Below are 17,538 nucleotides of genomic sequence, written 5' to 3' on the forward strand. Positions count from 1 at the left end.
GGAGTTACCTCTCGCGCCTGCAAGCCTTCCACTCCTTCCTTTTCCCACTCTTTTTCAGTCCCCACCCCCACCCCCGAAATGGCGCCTGCTAGCTGAAGTAAAGTGAAGGGGAGGGGAACGTGGGCAATAGTGCCTCGTGAATATGTTACATCACACATCCAGTCTGTAGCCCCCCTTTCCCTCCACACCTCTACACGATTCGTGTAACCGCCGCTGTGGTGACCCTCTCACATTTTTCCGCTCTTCTCCCGCAGCTTGTTTTCCTACTCCTTCCCATCCCCACCGTTCATGCTCTCTCTTCCTCTCATTATATATATATATATATATATATATATGTGCGTATATTTAATTGGTTATTGTCACTTCGCTTTCTTGTTCTTGGTTTTCGTTTAAGTATTTCTTATTTTCACTTTTGTGGCATGTTTTTACCGTCATCACCTGCTTCTGCGAGCCGTCGCCTTGCAAAGGCCTCCGCGGAGGCCATCCGCTCCAGAAGCCAGTGGGGAAGAGTCTCCATTTCTTCAGCAGTCACCTCAAACATACTGACAGGAAGCGGTGCTCCACTTGGTAGACAGGCATCCTCGGCAAAGATGTCGTCAAAAAAAGAATGTTCCAGGACCTCTGCGGCGGAGAGTCGCTCAGCTGGCGTGTACCGAAGCAACTCGCCTACCAGCGAGACCGCAGCTGGTGCGGTGTTGGGTGGAAGCACATTTTGCCATTGAAGTGCCTTTATGCGAAGGGCGTGATAGCGCTGCAGGTAGTCACTACTAGTAGCGGCACTCGCAGCCGACGCAGGTGGCACTTCAAGGTCCGCTCCACTGGCGTGAAGGAGAGCTTCTGCGCTCTGTGGATTGAGTGCAAAAAGCTCCTGACGTGATGGGGCCCCAAGAACTTTGAATATCTCGGCCATTTGATCTACCGTACTGCCCCCCTTAAACAACACCTCGCCGCAAAGCAGCTCCGCGAGCACACAGCCAGCTGCCCATAGATCTATATGAAAATGGTAGTACAATGAACCCAGCAACAACTCAGGAGCGCGGTAGTAGCGGGAACAAATGTAGGATACATTCTTCTCTCGTGGGCCATTCACGCCTGGGGGTTGCATCACCTTGGCACTGCCAAAATCACAAAGCTTCAGGACTCCCGTCTCTGGGTCAATCAGTAGATTGCTAGGCTTAACATCGCGGTGGCATATGCCGCGCGAATGCAGGAAGGCTAGCGCGCGTGCCACCTGAAACATAGTTATCTTCACCAGCATAATTGGCATTCGCTGTTGTTTCTGTCTCACATACATATTATGTAGCTGGTGAATATCCAATGGGAGGTAATCCATCACAATATACAGGTACTGTTCCCCGTTGGGACCTGACGCAGTAAAGTGATCCAATAGCCTCACAATACTTGGGTGATGTGGCACGATCGTAGGAGTAGGCGTTGCATCCCCAATTGGGGGGGTCCCCGCTTTAAGTGCTAAGTTATTGGTGCTGTGGTGATCGTTTTTCACAGTTTCAGTACCAGAATTATCAGGGCTAGCTAAAACAGGCTGCTCACTGACGGAGTTGGGACCAAGGTGATCACGCAGAAGCAAGAGCTCGCGATTGTGCAGGCGACCATCGAAGAGAACCTTCTTTACAGCGACCGTATTCCCTGTTTCCCTTACGCGTGCCATCATGACAACGCCAAACGACCCTTTACCCAGTACATGCAACAGCTCATACGTCGCCTGATTGCCTGTACCATTGTTGCGGTCCGTACCGTCTGGGTGCTGCTGAGATGCCGCGACAGAAAGAACGATCGGTGTGGCACTTGCAGGCCTTGCGCCCCCCGGCATCCGCCTCATATTTAAAAATATACCGTGGTTTTTACCTTCGCGTCTACCTAACTGCGTTGCGTCCGCCTGGCCACTTTCAGCCCTCTTCCTCCCGCAAAAAAAATACTTCTACCTTCTCTTCTCGTTTTCCCGTTCCCCTTCGCTGGGGAGGTATTTCAGGATAAAAGAAATGGGAAAGACACACACACACACGAAGTGATGATGTTTCAAGCCGAAAAGAGACATGAGCTCACGGCACAGAGAGACACACATAGGCACAAACACAAAGTAGGTTCAGACCCCATCACACATCCTTACCGTTGCAATCACCTGCCGGCTCTTCTTCCCCTTCGTTTTTTGTACTTCTCATTCACACAATGTCTGGCGCAGCTGTTGGGCGCACGACTGCCCCTCCCACACGTTCGTCATCATCCCCTTCTCCCCGACGTCAAGCAACTAAGTAGGATGTCCCATACATGCGTGTGTGTGTGTGTGCCGCGTGACACACGGCGACAACAGTAGATGGGAAAAAATATATATCAAATGGAGCCGCAGACAGATTGATAATAAACGCAGGTACAAAAAAAAAGAAAATAAAAATACATCCCACCCCTCTACTGCGTACCGACGAAAAAAAAAAAAAGCTCTTCTTCCAAATGAAAATAAAATAAAATAAACAAGCAAACAAAAAAGCGCAGCAAAACCAAACGCATCTAAACAGTAAACCCTTGCGGGAAATCACTAGTTTAGTTTGGCCTCCAGCTCTTTGGAGCGGCCAACGCACGCGATCATAGCTTCAATGACGGCAGAACGCATGCCCCCCTTCTCGAGAGTCCTCACCGCCTCGATAGTCGTACCACCAGGCGAGCACACCATGTCTTTCAGCTGTGCGGGTGACACTCCCCCACTTTCCTGTAACATCTTCGCCGCTCCCATTACTGTTTGAGCGGCAAACGCGTATGCCTTATCCCGTGGCAGTCCTCCTTGCACGGCCGCGTCACCCATCGCCTCCATAAACATAAAAACGTAGGCGGGGGCTGAGCCGGCCACGGCACCTACCGCATGGATCTGCGACTCCTCCACTTGCACCGCCATCCCCACCGTGCGGAACATTTTCAGAATCAGCTCTGTATCCTCGGGGGTCATTAGGTTGTTTGGTGTGACGGATGTGACACCGGCACCCACACGCACCGGAACATTCGGCATCACGCGTACAACCTTTCGACGATGCACCAATGCCTTTTCTATCAATGCAATCGTAATGGCCGCTGCAACGGAGAGAACAATCTTGTCTTCCGTAACGGCGTCCCGTATCATCTCCACAACTGAGAAAACTGCATACGGCTTAACGCCGAGCATAATGATATCCGACTTCTTAGCCACGTCCAACGCGTCCTTACCAGGCTGAACCCCATACCGCTGACACAACCGCTTCACGGTCGCGGCAGTTCGGTTAAAGACGTAGATAGAGTCTGGGGGGTACTCTTTGCTCGAAACAAGGCCAGCAAGGATGCACTCGCACATGTTACCACAACCAATAATTCCGATTTTCATTTTTCCAAAACCTTCTTTCTTTTTTTGTTTTTGTTTTTTTTTCTCTCTTTCTTTCTTTTCTGTTGATTCCTTTGTAACTACCTTCTTTATTTATGTATTGAGGTGTGTTATTGCTCGTTATTTAAGATAATTGTTGTATCTAACAGAAGTAGTAAAGACGCGAATGTGCAGTGGAAGTGACACACGTGGCTATCCCCCTTACACAAGAAAACATCACCACCATCCACTGCAAAACAAAAAAAAGGTAGGAAAATAATAATAATAATAATAAAGCGTTGAATGGGCCATACCGCCTCTATTCCCCTGCACCAACATTGCCCCCCAAGTTCGTCACATATGCCTTTGGTGCCCGTCGCGGTGGCAGGCGCAAGTACGACAAGGGATCGAGAGGATCAGGCCGTGCAAGGGCGCTTTGAAATACCTCTGTTCCTGTCCTTACCGTGTGAAACGGTGGCGCCACTGTCGGATCATCTTTGCACTTCCAGGTCACACTGCCAGAGAGACCACCACCTGCATGCGACCCACGGGTGCCATCAGCATCAGCACTACCGCGACGTGCACTTCGGACACCGCCAGCCATAGCCCGACTCAACCTCTCGAGCAGCCGAACCGCCTTGGCGCGGTTCTGGTGCACTTCCTGCTTTGACTGCCGAAGGGCATTGACGGCACTGCCAAGGTCGGTGTGAATAAGTTGTTCGCGCGTAATACCTGTGAAGGCGTCCAAAACCTCATCCCCGTTCCGTGCTACCCCAGCGTCCAGCTCACCGTCGATGGGAAACTGCAAAAGTATATCAAGTGCGTCAGAACGCAACTCAAAAGCGGCCAGCTCGTTACGAACAAAATCATACAACCACGTACTCAGCTCCTGCAAAATACCCTCCACAATGAGAAATGAACGCAACGCCTTGCGACGACACTGTGAGATGACATATTCACGGATAGCCACTCGATGCAACGGAGGGCGCCGCTCATTCATATCCACTTCATCCTTCAGTCGTGCTTCTCGCATTACATTGACAACATTTGCGGCAATGTTTCGAAACATCCCACGTTGTGCCTCCTCCGAGAGCTTCTTCGGTTTCGGTTCCGTCTGCACGCCCTTAACCCCATGTCTGCCGGAATGCTTTGCTGCAGCCTCTTCCACCTGAAGCACCTCATCCAGGTCAGCAAACGGCGCTGCACCCAAATCTTCATCCCCGAGGGCAATGGGCTTCTCACGACGAGTGCGTTTTCCTTTCTTTTTACGGGCAACCTTTTCACCTTCTTCGTGGTAATTATAATAGGCATCCTCATCCGAATCGTCATTCCCCGGGTCCACATCATGGTGGCTTTCCTCATCATCGTCGGCTCGACGGCGTCTCTTTCTGTCGCTCGTTTTACCTTTACTTTTCTTATCATCTCGCTTGCTCTTTTTTTTCCTTTTGCTATCATGGCGATGCCGCTCCTTCTTCCTGTCCCGCCTCTGTAACTTTTTCCAGCGCTTGTACAACTCCCCTCCCAATGCCTTCGCCTCCATCTTGCTTGTAATGGCAATAAGCGTCTCGTCTGAAAGTTGTGTCACCTCGCTGTTATCCTTGTCGACATCGTCTGCTCTATTACACTGGCTCCCACCTTCGCCACCACCATCACCAGCCTCATCACCATTGCTGTCCTTGTCGCTAGGCGGTCCCAAGTCCAGGTACATGTCCTCTTCTTCTCCAGCTTCCTTGTCTTCCTCACCGCTCGGGTGTGCGGTGGCCAAGGCGGCAACGGAATCTTGCGTTGCTATCCCGAGCACGCGGTCGTCGTCATCACTGATGTTGCTCATTAAATGCCGTCCTACCTAACGCTGCGTGCGTCACCTTACTGCAGATAATAAAAGCATTTTTTTTTGTTGTTTTGTGTGTTCATTAGGTAAGGGAGGGAGTGGTGTCAAGGTAAATAATTTTTACAAAAAAAAAAACTCCGTTGAAGATGGGGTTCAGCGGAAGTTGAGTTTAAGAAGCAAATATGGGGGCATCAGCGCCCACCCCACTCTTCCCCACACAAGTCACGTTGCTTCACCAGGAACAAGTTGGGGCTCACGGTTGTGTCCATCCTTGCAATAAGAAAGTGGAGCTGTGCGCGGAAAACCACCTCAAAGTTGAGCCACGCAAAGAACCTCCCCGCACAGCCGCGCCTTTCCCTCAGCCAGCTGCGGCCAGCGTTGCTGCCGTATGGGCTCCGTAAGCACTGCAGCGTTGTTGTTCTTGTTTTCATTACGTGTGTCTTGTTCTGTAAGACGCCACTGCAACAGACGTGCGACTGCGGAGACCCCGCGAGCCGCAATGGGCAGCGTCTCTGTGTAAAGATAAAAGAGCCGCCGACTCCCCTCAAAGTGTGAGTGCAACTCCGTCACAAAATTCGATGGCAGCGGCACAGGCGGGGGAGCGGTAACGCCGTTGCTGGTGCTAGCGGTAGTAGTAGTAGTAGTAGCGGTAGTATTAGCCATAGCCGTGGCGGAGGAAACTCGCTGCCGCTTTGCAGAGTGCTGACGTAAGACAGCCTTCCGCTGCGATCTTTCTTTGCGTAAGCGATGAAGAAAATCGGACTCCTCTTCCACCGCCAGCGCAAACGGGGAGGAGTCCTCCTCTCGCGAGTAGACACGCGGTCGACTCAGACCGACACTCTCACATCCCCATTCCTCAATAAGAATAAGCGCGCATCTCCTCTGACGCTGGAGGCAGTCGAGAAGCCAATGACAAAGTGGAACCTCGTGCCCAACAGCTAGCTCCATGTGATACAGGTAGCTGCCCTTCCCGCCACAGCCCTCCACGAGAAGGAGCGGAACCGCCACCTCCTGTGTTCCTGCTCTGGAGGCGGCAGCAGTGGCAACCGCGTGGTTGCAGTACACAAAGAAGTCGTTGATGTCAAGGCAGTGCACCACCTCTAGGCGGTCCAGCGCGCCAAGCAGCGCCTTGCGTCGCATCTCCATCGTCGATGCGTCCGCCACTTGTGGCAAATAATGACACGATGAGGAAGGGGTAAAGAGGTCAGGTGCCACCGCAAACGTCTCGAGATACTCCATGAAGCGACGCATTTGAAAGCTCCCACTTCCAGGGAGGAAAACAAATGTGACGACACCGCCACAGCTAAGATGTTGTGCAGCGACACGATACGCCCACGTCGTCTTGCCGGTTCCCGGAGCCCCGCCGACAACGAGGACATCGCTCTGACGCAACCCACCATCCGTCGCATTTTGGAAGATGGGTGGAAGCAGCCCAACAGGAGAAGCCTTGAGTCGCTGCACCAACGCGAAGGCACTTTCCCTACGCTGTTTCGACATGGTGTCTGCCAAAGTGGTGGCGGCAGTCACAAAGACACAGAAAAACCAGCAAACAAGAAGAACAGAATAGCAGTATGTAAACCACACTCACAATAAACAGCGGAGCATCAACGTGGAATGAGGCGACTGCTTCCGTTGCAGCAGCATCAAGACATACACGTACATACATACATACATGCACATAGAGGCAGAGAGATAAAACGCTTCAAATGTTGAAATACCGCCAGCAATGAGGTGTGGGCTCCAACATGCACGTGCATGGTGCACAATTAACCCCCAACTTATTTGTCTCACGAATATTATCATTTTTGTTTTGTTTTTGTATGCATTAAATTCATTCCTCGTTTCTTTATCACAGTCCCGCAGAGTTTTTTTTTGTCTGGTTGTTTGGTTGGTTTATTTTTCCTCCTTTTTGCAACTCTCTTGCTGTTTTACAGCAAAAAAAAAAAGGGGGGGGGGTCGTGTTGTGGTGCTCGTGGCACTCTCCCCACCTCATAGACATACACAGACATATATGCAAAAATAAATATAAAAGGACAACCACTTTTTATTGCAGCCCAACTCAACTACAGCAATGCACAATAGCAGTAGCAGCCACTATTCAAACGCGCACCCCGCAACGGCACGGGGATCCTCCATTTCAGCACGCCTCAGTAGAGAAATAATTTCTTTTAGTGCCGGCCGGTAGTTCCTCACCGCGGCCTCTTGCCTCTCCAGCGTCATGACACTCTTAGCAACCTCATCGTAAAAGTCATGCGCCAACACAATCACGTGCCGGACGTCTAACCTACCAGCGATGTTGTTTGTAAACTGCAGCAGTTCATCATACATCAGGTGCTGCTCAAGTATCTGCGGTGACAAGGACTTCAGTAGCGCTGCAGTGATGAATAGTTCAAATTGTGACGTGTAGGGGCAACTCAGAATGACATCCCATAGCAGCATTGTGTCATTCATAGGAAACTCGCGTTTAAACAGCATCAGCAGCCAACGAAAACAGCATGACATATCCTGTACACATTGCCTCACCATATGATTGTAAAGCTGTGGAATGAAAACTCGAACCAGTACCTGCAGTTGTTGAAGCTGCTGCTCCATACCCGCTTTAACATTATTGCAAAAATTTCCCTCACAACGCTCAGAGAGGAAACGGGAGAAACACATAAAGGCCTCCTCCTCTGTCTCAGCAAGAAGGACAATGGGTGAAAGTACATCACTCATCCCCTGGCAATAACCTAAATCGAAGTTTAACATTCCGTGTGTCATTAACACACTGTAGAGCATGCGCTGCTTCACGCCGTTTGCATCCAAATAGGCCTCATGAGATCGATCCGTGCGCACCACATCCTTTTCAATCGCCACACGCATTCCACGGAAGGCGGAAAAGTTGGCCTCTTGTAGTGGAAATACACTTTCCCACTGCCCCTTGAGTTGTTCGTACATAGTCTTATAGCTGTCACGCACGGATTGTCGCTGGGCCTCTGTGGAGTCAAACAAGTCCGGGTACGCGTGAAGCACAAAGCACCAGACCTCCAGCCGTATTTTCTTTTCTATTCCACCTCTGTAGGCAATTTCCATCGCGTTAGCGTAGCGGGTCCTATCAATGCGACGTTCCTCACCAATAAAGCAGCTATTCCACATCTCTGCTGTGAGTGGTGGTCCCATTGCACGGCCCTTGGGTTCTGAAATGCGAGGGGTTTGAAATTCCACCGGGATAACCTCTTCCACAAACTCAAACTGCTCCTCTGACCGTGAGTCATCAGTCTGCGTTAGAGAAGGCGTGGCGGGGCTTGTGGGTGCACCCCACCCACGCTGCTGAGTGAGATTAGCGAAGCGCTTTGAGCGCACCTTATTAATTTTTGTTGCGACTGTGGCAGTAAAACGTGATAAAAAGGATCTCTCGTTACCTTCATACAAAACATGCTCCACATCCTTGGGCCGCGTGGACCGCTCAGGTCCCTGCCCACTCAATCGATATCGTTTGCCACTCTGGAGACCAACGCTGCACTGTCGCGTCTCATTCGCACTTCCAAGCCAATCTGCGGCCCCTGCCTCTGCTTCGTCAGAGGCGTAGACAAGGAAGTCATCCGCGGTAACGCAACTCTGCCGCAACGGTGAGATGCTTCTTAAAACCTCAAGAAACTTCGTGACGCCACCTTCCACAAATATCAGCGGATGCCCTGTCGCACCGTTGAGAAAGCACAACTTAATCGTACATTTTCCATCTGGTTGAGTGCTTCTCCGCACCTTCGCGATGTTGTTTACCGCCACACACATAATGTACCTCCACTCTAACGCCTCCGTGTTGGAGGTTGTAACACCAGAGGAGGTCGTGGAGCCCAGCTGTCCTGCATGGTGGGCTTGAAAATCAATAAACGAATCTGGCACCCATAGCACAAAGTGTTCCCCGCTGCCCTGCAGCTTATCTGTAGAGGAGGTTTCGTTCCGTGTTGTCTCCTCCGTAAAGATGGAGGAAAATAAAACAGATTCGTTCGCATCATCTCCATCTTCAACTGCCTCGAATTGACTCATCGTGTTGCGGAGAATTATTATTTGTCCCAAGTAGCCAGCGCCGTTCCCTGCGTAGTCACACTTCACACTGACACCTTTCTTCCAAAGTAGAAACTGTTGCGGGTCCGAGTGCTTAAGGAGGTCCTCCGTCAACCTCCTGGCAATAGGTCCCATTATATACTGTATGACTGAAAGAACTCACTTCGCTTTTGTCTTTGTTTTTACTTCCCTCCCCCTTGTCCCCTCTCCTTCTTCTTCCGTCTTGTTTGGTGTAGGCCCCCCACCCCCCTGTTCTGTGTTATTTGGACAATGCCCCTTTATTATGCCAATAGGTACACTTTCACCTAGCTCAGTCCATCAAGACGCAAGTAAGGGAGAGTGCGGAGGGGTGTGTGACACCTGCTGCATGACCATCAAGAAAACGATGGCGGAACCACACACAGAGAGAGAGGCAAACAAAGCAAAACAAAACAACAACAATACCAATATATGGGTGTTTATTATATATATATATATATGTCACACGCAACTTCATCAGACCAACACTGCAATGCCGGCCAGCCCACCACTGCCGCGAAGTAGCTTTGTTCTTCACAACAAATTTCGCGGCGGGCAGGACGTTCCCCGTAACGTCATTGCCAGAAACAGCATTCATTTTACGCCGCGCGATAAATAAGATGCACACCGAGTTCCGTCTCCACTGGTGCACTTACCATACCACAGTCGAGCGCAAATGCTGCAAGGTCAAAGGTATCTGTATAAGTGCCGCTCTCCACCATGCCCAAGTCACCATTCCGTTTGGCAGAACCACACTCACTGTAGTCACGGACCACCGTGGTAAACTCATCTAGCGACCACACAACTTTCCGGTCACCATGATGTGCAATAATTGCCTCTGCCAATGCTAATGCATCGGGCTTTGACCGCGTAATTTTATCACCCTTATTGCGCGGTGCGAGAGAAACAGGACGCCGCACATCCTTATGCTTAATAAGCACCTGATACAGGTGCCGCTTTACAGGCGACGCTGGCGACACATGAGGAAGAGGCTCAGGAGCCGTGACTGAGTTGGGTTGATCTCGAAGAGCCTCCACTGCCACTGCCTGCAAAGGTGGAGTTGAAGGTGAAAGCAAAGGGATAGCAGCATCAACGGCACCCTGCCCCTTCTCCGCCATGTTCATTTCTAGCTTGTGGGTTTCCAATCTCACAGTGGAAGCCGCACCCTCCCGTTTATCCTCCTCAATTGTGGGAGTGCTGGAACTGGCAACATTCCCCACGTTACTGCCCTTAACAAGAGCAACATGACCAGAATCATTTCCCTGAATCAACTTCGCGACAGCCTTTTCCTCCTGCTCCTCCCGCAGGCGTTTCGATGAAGGCGGTGGACCTCGAGCAACTTTGTACATGCGACTGCTGCAACCAAACTGAATACAGCTACCAATAGGTGTGGGGATGGGTCGTCGCTTTTCAATGCGGAGGCCGTTTAGCTTGACGCCGTTCGTAGAACCCAAGTCCACCAGTACAAAACATTGCTGTTCACTGTGAAAAACAATAACGGCGTGAATGCTGCTGATCGATGGGTGTTCAAGGACGTAGTCACAGACGCGGCTTCTTCCAAACAAGTAGAAGGGAAATCGTTCAAGCCCCAAGGATGCTAATGGGACTCCATCACGAGTGCATTGCAAATGACATGCAACGGCAGGCAGTCCGGCCCATGGCGGGCATTTAAAAAATGGCGTTTGCGCGTTTAGTTTCGCCGGTTCCGTGACGTTCCGGATGTGTGGTGGTAGGGTTTTGGCCTCCTCCGACAACTGCACAACTTTGGGCGCCGCCTTCTTTGCTACCTCGGCCGCCTTTTCAATGCTTGTTACCCGTGCGAAAAGACTATTCGTGTAAGAGATCGACATCATTCAGCAAGCGACCTCCACCACAAATAGGTATACGCAACGTATTCGTTACGCTGTTCGCTTACGTCCTTCGTGGCAAAGCCTCTCACCCCCCCACCCCTGCCGCGTTCCTCCGTCTCCTTCACTTTCCTAAGAAAAGTGGCAGCCACTGCCGCCGCGTGGCGCGGGAGATGCGAGCAAAGACGCAGAGTGCACGTAGCACAGAATAGGTAAATGATGGGGGAAAAAGGATGGCACAGAGAGAGAGAGAGACTAAAAGGAGGAATAATAAATAGCAATCAGCATGAAGGAAAAGCGAGAAAAGCAAACAGAAATTAAATGTGAAAAAAAAAACACAGGAGAGAAAATAATAACAATAATAATAAAGCAAATCGTCAGAATGTTCTTACAAAACTGCTGCAAAGCCTCCTGCACCATCGCGACATGCCCAGTACCACATCCTGTAGTTTATTAAAACAAAGACGCTGTCCACGCCGCAAGGTGAAGTTAAGCCGTTAGACTGCGCTACTGCCATTCCACTTTCTTACACGTTCACGATGAGCCCAACAGCTGTTTTGCATCGGATTCCATCCACGATACGGGTCCGCTAATGATCGCATCAATTTTGGATGCATCGAAAAAGGGTGTGCCGTCCGTTTGTGATTTGCAAAAACCATCTCCCCACCGCGACCATAGAAGTTCCACCCGTTTGCTGTATCATGTAGTCCTTTAGGAAGTGGGCGCGGGTCCTTCTCCGCATCGTCCTCGCGGAAGGCGTTGGCGCGGTTAGCGTACAACATTGCCAGGCGGCGCCTGAGTTCATCATCATATTTTTCAGTGTGCTGCACAATGGCGGACAGACGCTGTGACGCAAACCGCCGTGGCGTGGTGGTCTTGGGTGCAAAAGGAGCCGTCATCAATGGTGTCTGCTCCTCTTCTCCTCTTTGCTTCAAGCGCCCCAAAAGCTCGGAGGGCGGAGGAAGATCCCTAAACGCCTCCTTCGGAAACGCAAAAGGGAAGTGATACATCGTGTAGTACCGTGACTCCAGCGAGATGGTGCCATGCAGGTAATAGAGAAGCGCAGTAAGTCGCTTCCGTACCTGTCGGTGCGCCTCCAGAGTGCAGGCGGGTGGTTTAGCCGAAGAAAAGGATGGGGTTTGCCGAAGCAAATGCAGCGCCCTCTCCCATCCCCCCAGCTGCACCAACGAGGGCCCGACCGCGGCCATCACCCAATCCGTAACAGCAACGTCATCCCGCTCGCTAAGAAGCCAATCGAACAAATCAACAACGTGCTGTGGGTGGTGTAACGCATCAAGCTGCAGTGCTACGGTCTCCTTCCCCTTCCAGTGAGGGTCAATGCTGGAAGCGTGTGGCTCAGGCTGGTCATCCGGCGCAACTAGGCAGTACTCTTTCGTCTCTCGTGGGAACGAGGCAAAAAGAAGATTTAACGTTGTGGAATGCAAAGGCCGCATTTTTTTATTGCCTGTTGTACAATTATCAGAAAAATACTGTGATGCAAATAGTGCAGTCGCCTCTTCCCATCGATGATGGCTCCCCAAGCAATTAAGAAGCCGCTGCAACTCATTTTCTGAGAGTGACAATTCCTGATGTTTCTGGTTCTGCCGTTGTTCTTGTTGCAGCGGTGACGGACATCCCTCTCCTGTCTCACTTGCAACACCACTATGAGCACCTCCACTCCTATGGTTATTCCCAGAGGTGGCACTGGTAAAGCAAAGATTGTCATTACCGCAACGGCGCCGCAATTCCTGTAAGCATTGTAGGGCCATCCTCCACCGTCCATCGTCTGCCATAGAGCACATCATGCACCGTAGCGCCTCCGTTGACAGCTGCCACATGTTCCGCGATGTCTGTGGCGCCTCCTCCTGAGCGTTGTTTGCTTCCTCTGAAACAAACAGAGAGGCCAGTGTACGTGAATTGGCCCCTGTCGCTGAGGTGTCTATTCTGGGCTGTACTGTCGCAATGGCATGCTCCCAGGAGCCACTTCTAGCGGCGGCCTCTGCCACAAGAATTGCGATGCGCGCCCTATCATGACGGCTCCCACCTGTGCCCAAGAAGTTTTCCACAACGTACTTAACCTCATCCAACATGCCGTGTTCAGCCAATAGTGGCAAGAGAGTCTCACCTAAATGTTGCTTTGTGAGTGACGAAAAATCAAAGCGCCGCTCCCCCTGCAGCAAACACTCGTATCCTTCGTGTGGATAGCGCAGACGGGCATACGCCCACACAAGTGAGACCCACAACTCACTACTAGACGCAATTTCGCCCATATACGCCCTGTCCCGCAATGAGTTCAGCGTATGCAATGCGTTCCAACGCCGCTGCGGTGCCGTTTCTTGAGCGATGCCACGGATGACTCGTTGATAATCCTCCGCGCTACGCCCGAGTGTCGCATAACTGGCGTCGAGCACTTCGAGGGCGCGCCCCCAGTCATGTGCATCAAGCGGTAAAACCAGACGACGCTGAATGGCTTTTTTTGAGTGCGCCGTCAACATCGCACGGCGCGAGCGATGCGGCGGGTGACTGGGCCGTGTCCAGAACTGCGTCGCGTAGGTGCCATGACGTGCAGCCCTCTGCAACCCCTTCATCAACGTGAACTGCGTGTGAGGAAGTTAGCAAACGTGCATAAAAGGAACACAGGTAAATAATAATAATAATAACAATAACAATATATATATATATATATAGTGGAGATTCAGATTGATATCTGTAGCTTCTGTTTATATATTAAGGCCACCTCATCACTGATGTGCCAAGGAAACTACCTCGGGAACTACAACAACAAAAAACAAAACAAAAAAAAAACGTAAGAACCATCTTAAAAAGTTGTTCGCAGTGGGTGGCATTACGACACCATAAAATATAGGACTTTCACGCTGCACTCACCTGTTAGTGCCAATTGCGCTCCCCCAACAGACATATATATGCACCCTTCAAACACAACCTCGTTGGAATCACATTTAAAGAAAATATATCACTCTTTTCTTTTTTGTTGTTGTTGCTGTTGCTGCTGTTGTGCAGGCTTTGTGTGCCTTTCTGTTACCTCTCCAGGCCGTACACAACGGCCTTCAGTTGTGGCCATACGGCCTTGCTGGAATTTTGGCCTGCAAAGCTCGATCAACGGCCGCTTTAAAGGACATGGGCACAAGACCCGTCTTCGCCAATTTTAACGCTAGTTTCGGGTGCTTGTCTACAAAGCGGAACAATTCCTCGCAAATTTTGCAGGACTTCAGCAGCTCCTCAGTAAGTGCCGCATTCGTCGTGTGAAGGCGCAGCACAAGACTTTGCATGCGCTTCAGTTTGCTGTCCACCGTGATGTCTCTCTGGGCATCTTTGGCCACAAGTTGCTGCTGCAGCTCATCAATACGCTTCAGGAGAACCGTATCATCCTTGCTGTTGTCTTTTTTGGCCCCGTCTTTTCCACCATTTCCCTCTTGGTGCTCGTCTTGTGTTTTACACCGCTGCGACCTCGCATGGACGATCTCGAGGGACTCAGCAGCCAGAGGGGGCTTTTCCAGCGAGGTTTGCACAAAGTTTGTGAGTGTTTTAACTGCAGCATCAACCTGTGCGCCGCAAACGGTGGCAGTCGTTTCCTCCGGATTCACCGCCTTGCCGCGTGACACGACAGAAGCCACACTGAGCAGTCGCCATAGGTACGAGTTCTGAAGTTTGCTTGCCTCCCGCAACTCCGCCGTCTCATCCTCGAGTCCATCAATCTTATCACGCAGTTCTTCTATTTTAGCGTCTGCCTCTGCCATTTCTCGATTGTGCCTTTCCTGAATTTGATGGTGGGCATACTGCAACTCTTGATGCTCAATGTGAAGTTTTGTGAGCTGTTGCAGGTACTCATCGCCGCGACCCTTCTCCAATAAATTTGCCTGCGTCTTGGAAAGTTGCTCTTTTAGCAGCACCAGCTGATCCTTGCCAGCGTGTTCTGCGCTTTCTTTGGCGTCTATGAGGATATGCAGCTCCTGACATGTCGTCTGAAGTCTCTTGTTAACGGACGCCTGCGCCGCGTTTTCCTCTTCAAGTTCCTTGCAGAATTTTTCCAATTTATCCATAGACACCTGAATGGCGCTCTTCTCATCAAGCGTCTCCTTCAGCATCTGCTCCAAGTCACGCACGTCCGCGCGGAGCTGCTGCTTCTCGCTATCGTCGGCGAGTCCTATGGTGGTGGCAGTATGTGCATCCGCCTGGGGATTGTTCCCGAGCGCTAACTGGCGTTCAAGCGCCTCAACAAGTTCCTGCTGAAGCAGTTCGTTTTGCCGTGTGAGTTGTTCAATGATGATGCGCTGCTGTTCATTTGGTGCCATCCGTGTCGAGTAAGGAACAACAGCAGCTGCTACAGGAGGAGAAGGAGAAGGAGCCACCCCAAGATGGAGGAATTCATCTAATTTCTCTTGCAGCCGTTTAATGCGCACGTTTTTGCTCCACAAGTAAAGGGTCGTCGCCAGCATCATGCGCTTGTAGCGTCGTAGTTCCACCTTCACCATTTGCAGACTCGTTTTGACATCGGACACCTCATTCACGGAGACTCTGTTCTTGATCGCCTTGGCACGCGCTGCAAACTGCAACGTGCTGCGCGACTCATCCACGTGTTGCGCCGCCGGTGTGATGCAGCAGAAAACAGCCGTCAGGGAGTTGCCACCAATCGCCGTTTTCAGCAGGTGTGTGAGTCGAGAATCCCGGTAAGGGACAAACGTTGAGGCCACCCCACTGCTGGTGTTTTTGTTACCGACAACGCCCTGGCCGCTGTTTGTTTCCGTCAGACGGCTGATGACCGTCGTGAGAATTGTGAGGGACTTGTTGATGTGACCGCCCTCCACCTTCCGCACCCCCGTGGACCCGGTTTTGGCGACTCGCTCAGACCCAGCCAGGTCGACGAGATTAAGCGTGGAAACAATCTTCCGTCGCATGCATTCATCCCTTTCCCCGTTCTCCTCGCTGCTCGTGGAGGAGGCATCGCTGGCGTCTCCAACCGGAAGGTTCCTCTCCACAAGTATACGAATCACACAGTGTGAGCGACTCGACAATTCATTCATGCCAGTGGAAGCGGATACGCGACCCGCCACATGAGCGTGGATCACCTGCGTGCATTCCCGTGCACTCGCAACCTGGCGTTTTACGGCGTTGTGCACGTACACGCCATGCTCATTCTCGCGTATGGACAAGGATGCCGTTGGCGCTCCTGGTGCAATCAAAAGGTCTCGCAGCTGCTCATTATAAATCTCAATTAAGGACACATACACATCCACCTGCATGGACGGATTTCGTTGCACCTCCTCCTCAATATCCGAAAAGAGATCACGCACTGCAAGTGCGGCAATCCCTACCGGTGCGTTGTAGTCACCGACCATACTACCACCCAGCATGGTGTAGGTCTTGCCGCTACCTGTTTGGCCATACACAAGCACGGTTCCATTGTACCCCTTGACAACGTTAGTGACGATACTGTTGCGCACGCTACGCTCATACAACGATTGCGTTGCGGCGTCGGTGCCGTAGACATGATCAAAGGTAAAGAGATTATCCGGATTGCCCTTCTCTCGCAGTGTGGAGGTACTAATATCCCAGGCTGTCTTCACCTCCTGCAACTCCGCTCGCATTGGGCGCACACGAATGAGCACATCGATAGAGCTGCCACTGGCTTTACTAGTGCCACTCATAAGGTGTGTTGTTGTTACCAGAATAGAAAAAAATACGAAGAGTTATTCGGGTTGTTTCCGACACTCCTTGTGTATGTATTTGCCTATATTAGTCAAATATATATCCCTCAATTACTTATTTTTCTATTGTCGATAAAATATTCCTTCTCCGTGTCCTCTCGCTCGGCAGGTGCCTTCAATCTACTTTTCCTCCCTGGCTGGCCGAGGTGTTGTCTCCGCAGTCACGAGTCACACGCACAGACAGGCACAGGCAACTCGCCACAAAAACCACGATGGAAATGTGTATGTACGCACGATACACGGAGCGGAAGAGGGCCCTTCACAAGTCTGGTCCGTGTGACCCTCTCAAAGCAGTGAGATGTGTTCTGGCGACGTTGCAGCCCCCACACCACGACAACCGCTCCACACGCAGATCAACACCCATAATTAATCGTAAATACAAACAGCAGATAAAAAAAAAAAGTGGACATTAAGCGGCGAACTCAACACGTAAAGCTGAATGAGGAGAGTAAATAAAGCGGGGCAAATCGGACAGCATGACGCCCAGGCAAAGGGAGGCATCAATTTTCAGCAGAGGCGTCAAATATTGTTTCATCCGTAAAGGCAATGGGGAAAAGAAAAACAGAAAAACACAGAAACATGCACACGCACGGAAACACACATGCATACCTTTAACCTCCTCAGTGCCCGTTGCATTGTGTTTTTGTTTCGCACATCAAGAAGAAGCAAGTGGTGTGTCTTGCGTCAGTGGACAAGAAGAAGCAACAACAACAACAACCCCCCCCCCCCCCC

The 17,538-nt window shown here is 51.0% G+C and overlaps 8 protein-coding genes and 1 pseudogene across 8 annotated transcripts, besides 12 other annotated features; 1 reads left to right on the forward strand and 8 right to left on the reverse strand.

The window, feature by feature from the left end:
• Window positions 1–308: 308 nt before the first annotated feature.
• Window positions 309–335: a microsatellite.
• Window positions 336–406: 71 nt separating this feature from the next.
• On the reverse strand, window positions 407–1,831 carry TraAM80_08019 (putative glycogen synthase kinase-3 alpha; the record flags this gene model as incomplete). Its single annotated transcript, XM_029384783.1, has 1 exon — window positions 407–1,831. One exon carries the CDS (start codon window positions 1,829–1,831, stop codon window positions 407–409), a length of 1,425 nt encoding a protein of 474 aa, XP_029235342.1.
• Window positions 1,832–2,463: 632 nt separating this feature from the next.
• Window positions 2,464–2,530: a sequence feature (A-rich).
• Window positions 2,531–2,551: 21 nt separating this feature from the next.
• On the reverse strand, window positions 2,552–3,334 carry TraAM80_08020 (pyrroline-5-carboxylate reductase; the record flags this gene model as incomplete). The annotated part of the gene is made up of 1 exon (XM_029384784.1): window positions 2,552–3,334. The coding sequence occupies one exon, from the start codon at window positions 3,332–3,334 to the stop codon at window positions 2,552–2,554; it is 783 nt and encodes a 260-aa protein (XP_029235343.1).
• A 42-nt stretch (window positions 3,335–3,376) lies between these two features.
• Window positions 3,377–3,456: a microsatellite.
• Window positions 3,457–3,659: 203 nt separating this feature from the next.
• On the reverse strand, window positions 3,660–5,171 carry TraAM80_08021 (uncharacterized protein; the record flags this gene model as incomplete). The annotated part of the gene is made up of 1 exon (XM_029384785.1): window positions 3,660–5,171. One exon carries the CDS (start codon window positions 5,169–5,171, stop codon window positions 3,660–3,662), a length of 1,512 nt encoding a protein of 503 aa, XP_029235344.1.
• Window positions 5,172–5,480: 309 nt separating this feature from the next.
• On the reverse strand, window positions 5,481–6,668 carry TraAM80_08022 (uncharacterized protein; the record flags this gene model as incomplete). Its single annotated transcript, XM_029384786.1, has 1 exon — window positions 5,481–6,668. The coding sequence occupies one exon, from the start codon at window positions 6,666–6,668 to the stop codon at window positions 5,481–5,483; it is 1,188 nt and encodes a 395-aa protein (XP_029235345.1).
• Window positions 6,669–6,819: 151 nt separating this feature from the next.
• Window positions 6,820–6,848: a microsatellite.
• Window positions 6,849–7,035: 187 nt separating this feature from the next.
• Window positions 7,036–7,070: a microsatellite.
• A 195-nt stretch (window positions 7,071–7,265) lies between these two features.
• On the reverse strand, window positions 7,266–9,350 carry TraAM80_08023 (GTPase activating protein; the record flags this gene model as incomplete). Its single annotated transcript, XM_029384787.1, has 1 exon — window positions 7,266–9,350. One exon carries the CDS (start codon window positions 9,348–9,350, stop codon window positions 7,266–7,268), a length of 2,085 nt encoding a protein of 694 aa, XP_029235346.1.
• A 279-nt stretch (window positions 9,351–9,629) lies between these two features.
• Window positions 9,630–9,662: a microsatellite.
• Window positions 9,662–9,694: a microsatellite.
• Window positions 9,695–9,832: 138 nt separating this feature from the next.
• Window positions 9,833–11,086, reverse strand: TraAM80_08024 (peptidyl-prolyl cis-trans isomerase; the record flags this gene model as incomplete). The annotated part of the gene is made up of 1 exon (XM_029384788.1): window positions 9,833–11,086. One exon carries the CDS (start codon window positions 11,084–11,086, stop codon window positions 9,833–9,835), a length of 1,254 nt encoding a protein of 417 aa, XP_029235347.1.
• Window positions 11,087–11,428: 342 nt separating this feature from the next.
• Window positions 11,429–11,448: a microsatellite.
• Window positions 11,449–11,577: 129 nt separating this feature from the next.
• Window positions 11,578–13,668, reverse strand: TraAM80_08025 (uncharacterized protein; the record flags this gene model as incomplete). Its single annotated transcript, XM_029384789.1, has 1 exon — window positions 11,578–13,668. One exon carries the CDS (start codon window positions 13,666–13,668, stop codon window positions 11,578–11,580), a length of 2,091 nt encoding a protein of 696 aa, XP_029235348.1.
• A 55-nt stretch (window positions 13,669–13,723) lies between these two features.
• Window positions 13,724–13,767: a microsatellite.
• Window positions 13,768–13,857: 90 nt separating this feature from the next.
• Window positions 13,858–13,885: a sequence feature (A-rich).
• A 181-nt stretch (window positions 13,886–14,066) lies between these two features.
• Window positions 14,067–14,097: a microsatellite.
• Window positions 14,098–14,148: 51 nt separating this feature from the next.
• On the reverse strand, window positions 14,149–16,746 carry TraAM80_08026 (putative kinesin; the record flags this gene model as incomplete). Its single annotated transcript, XM_029384790.1, has 1 exon — window positions 14,149–16,746. One exon carries the CDS (start codon window positions 16,744–16,746, stop codon window positions 14,149–14,151), a length of 2,598 nt encoding a protein of 865 aa, XP_029235349.1.
• A 218-nt stretch (window positions 16,747–16,964) lies between these two features.
• Window positions 16,965–16,999: a microsatellite.
• Window positions 17,000–17,331: 332 nt separating this feature from the next.
• Window positions 17,332–17,538, forward strand: TraAM80_08027 (hypothetical protein; annotated as a pseudogene).

Source organism: Trypanosoma rangeli, assembly GCF_003719475.1.
Source record: "Trypanosoma rangeli strain AM80 chromosome Unknown Tra_15.4_contig_00366, whole genome shotgun sequence".
NCBI lineage: Eukaryota > Euglenozoa > Kinetoplastea > Trypanosomatida > Trypanosomatidae > Trypanosoma > Trypanosoma rangeli.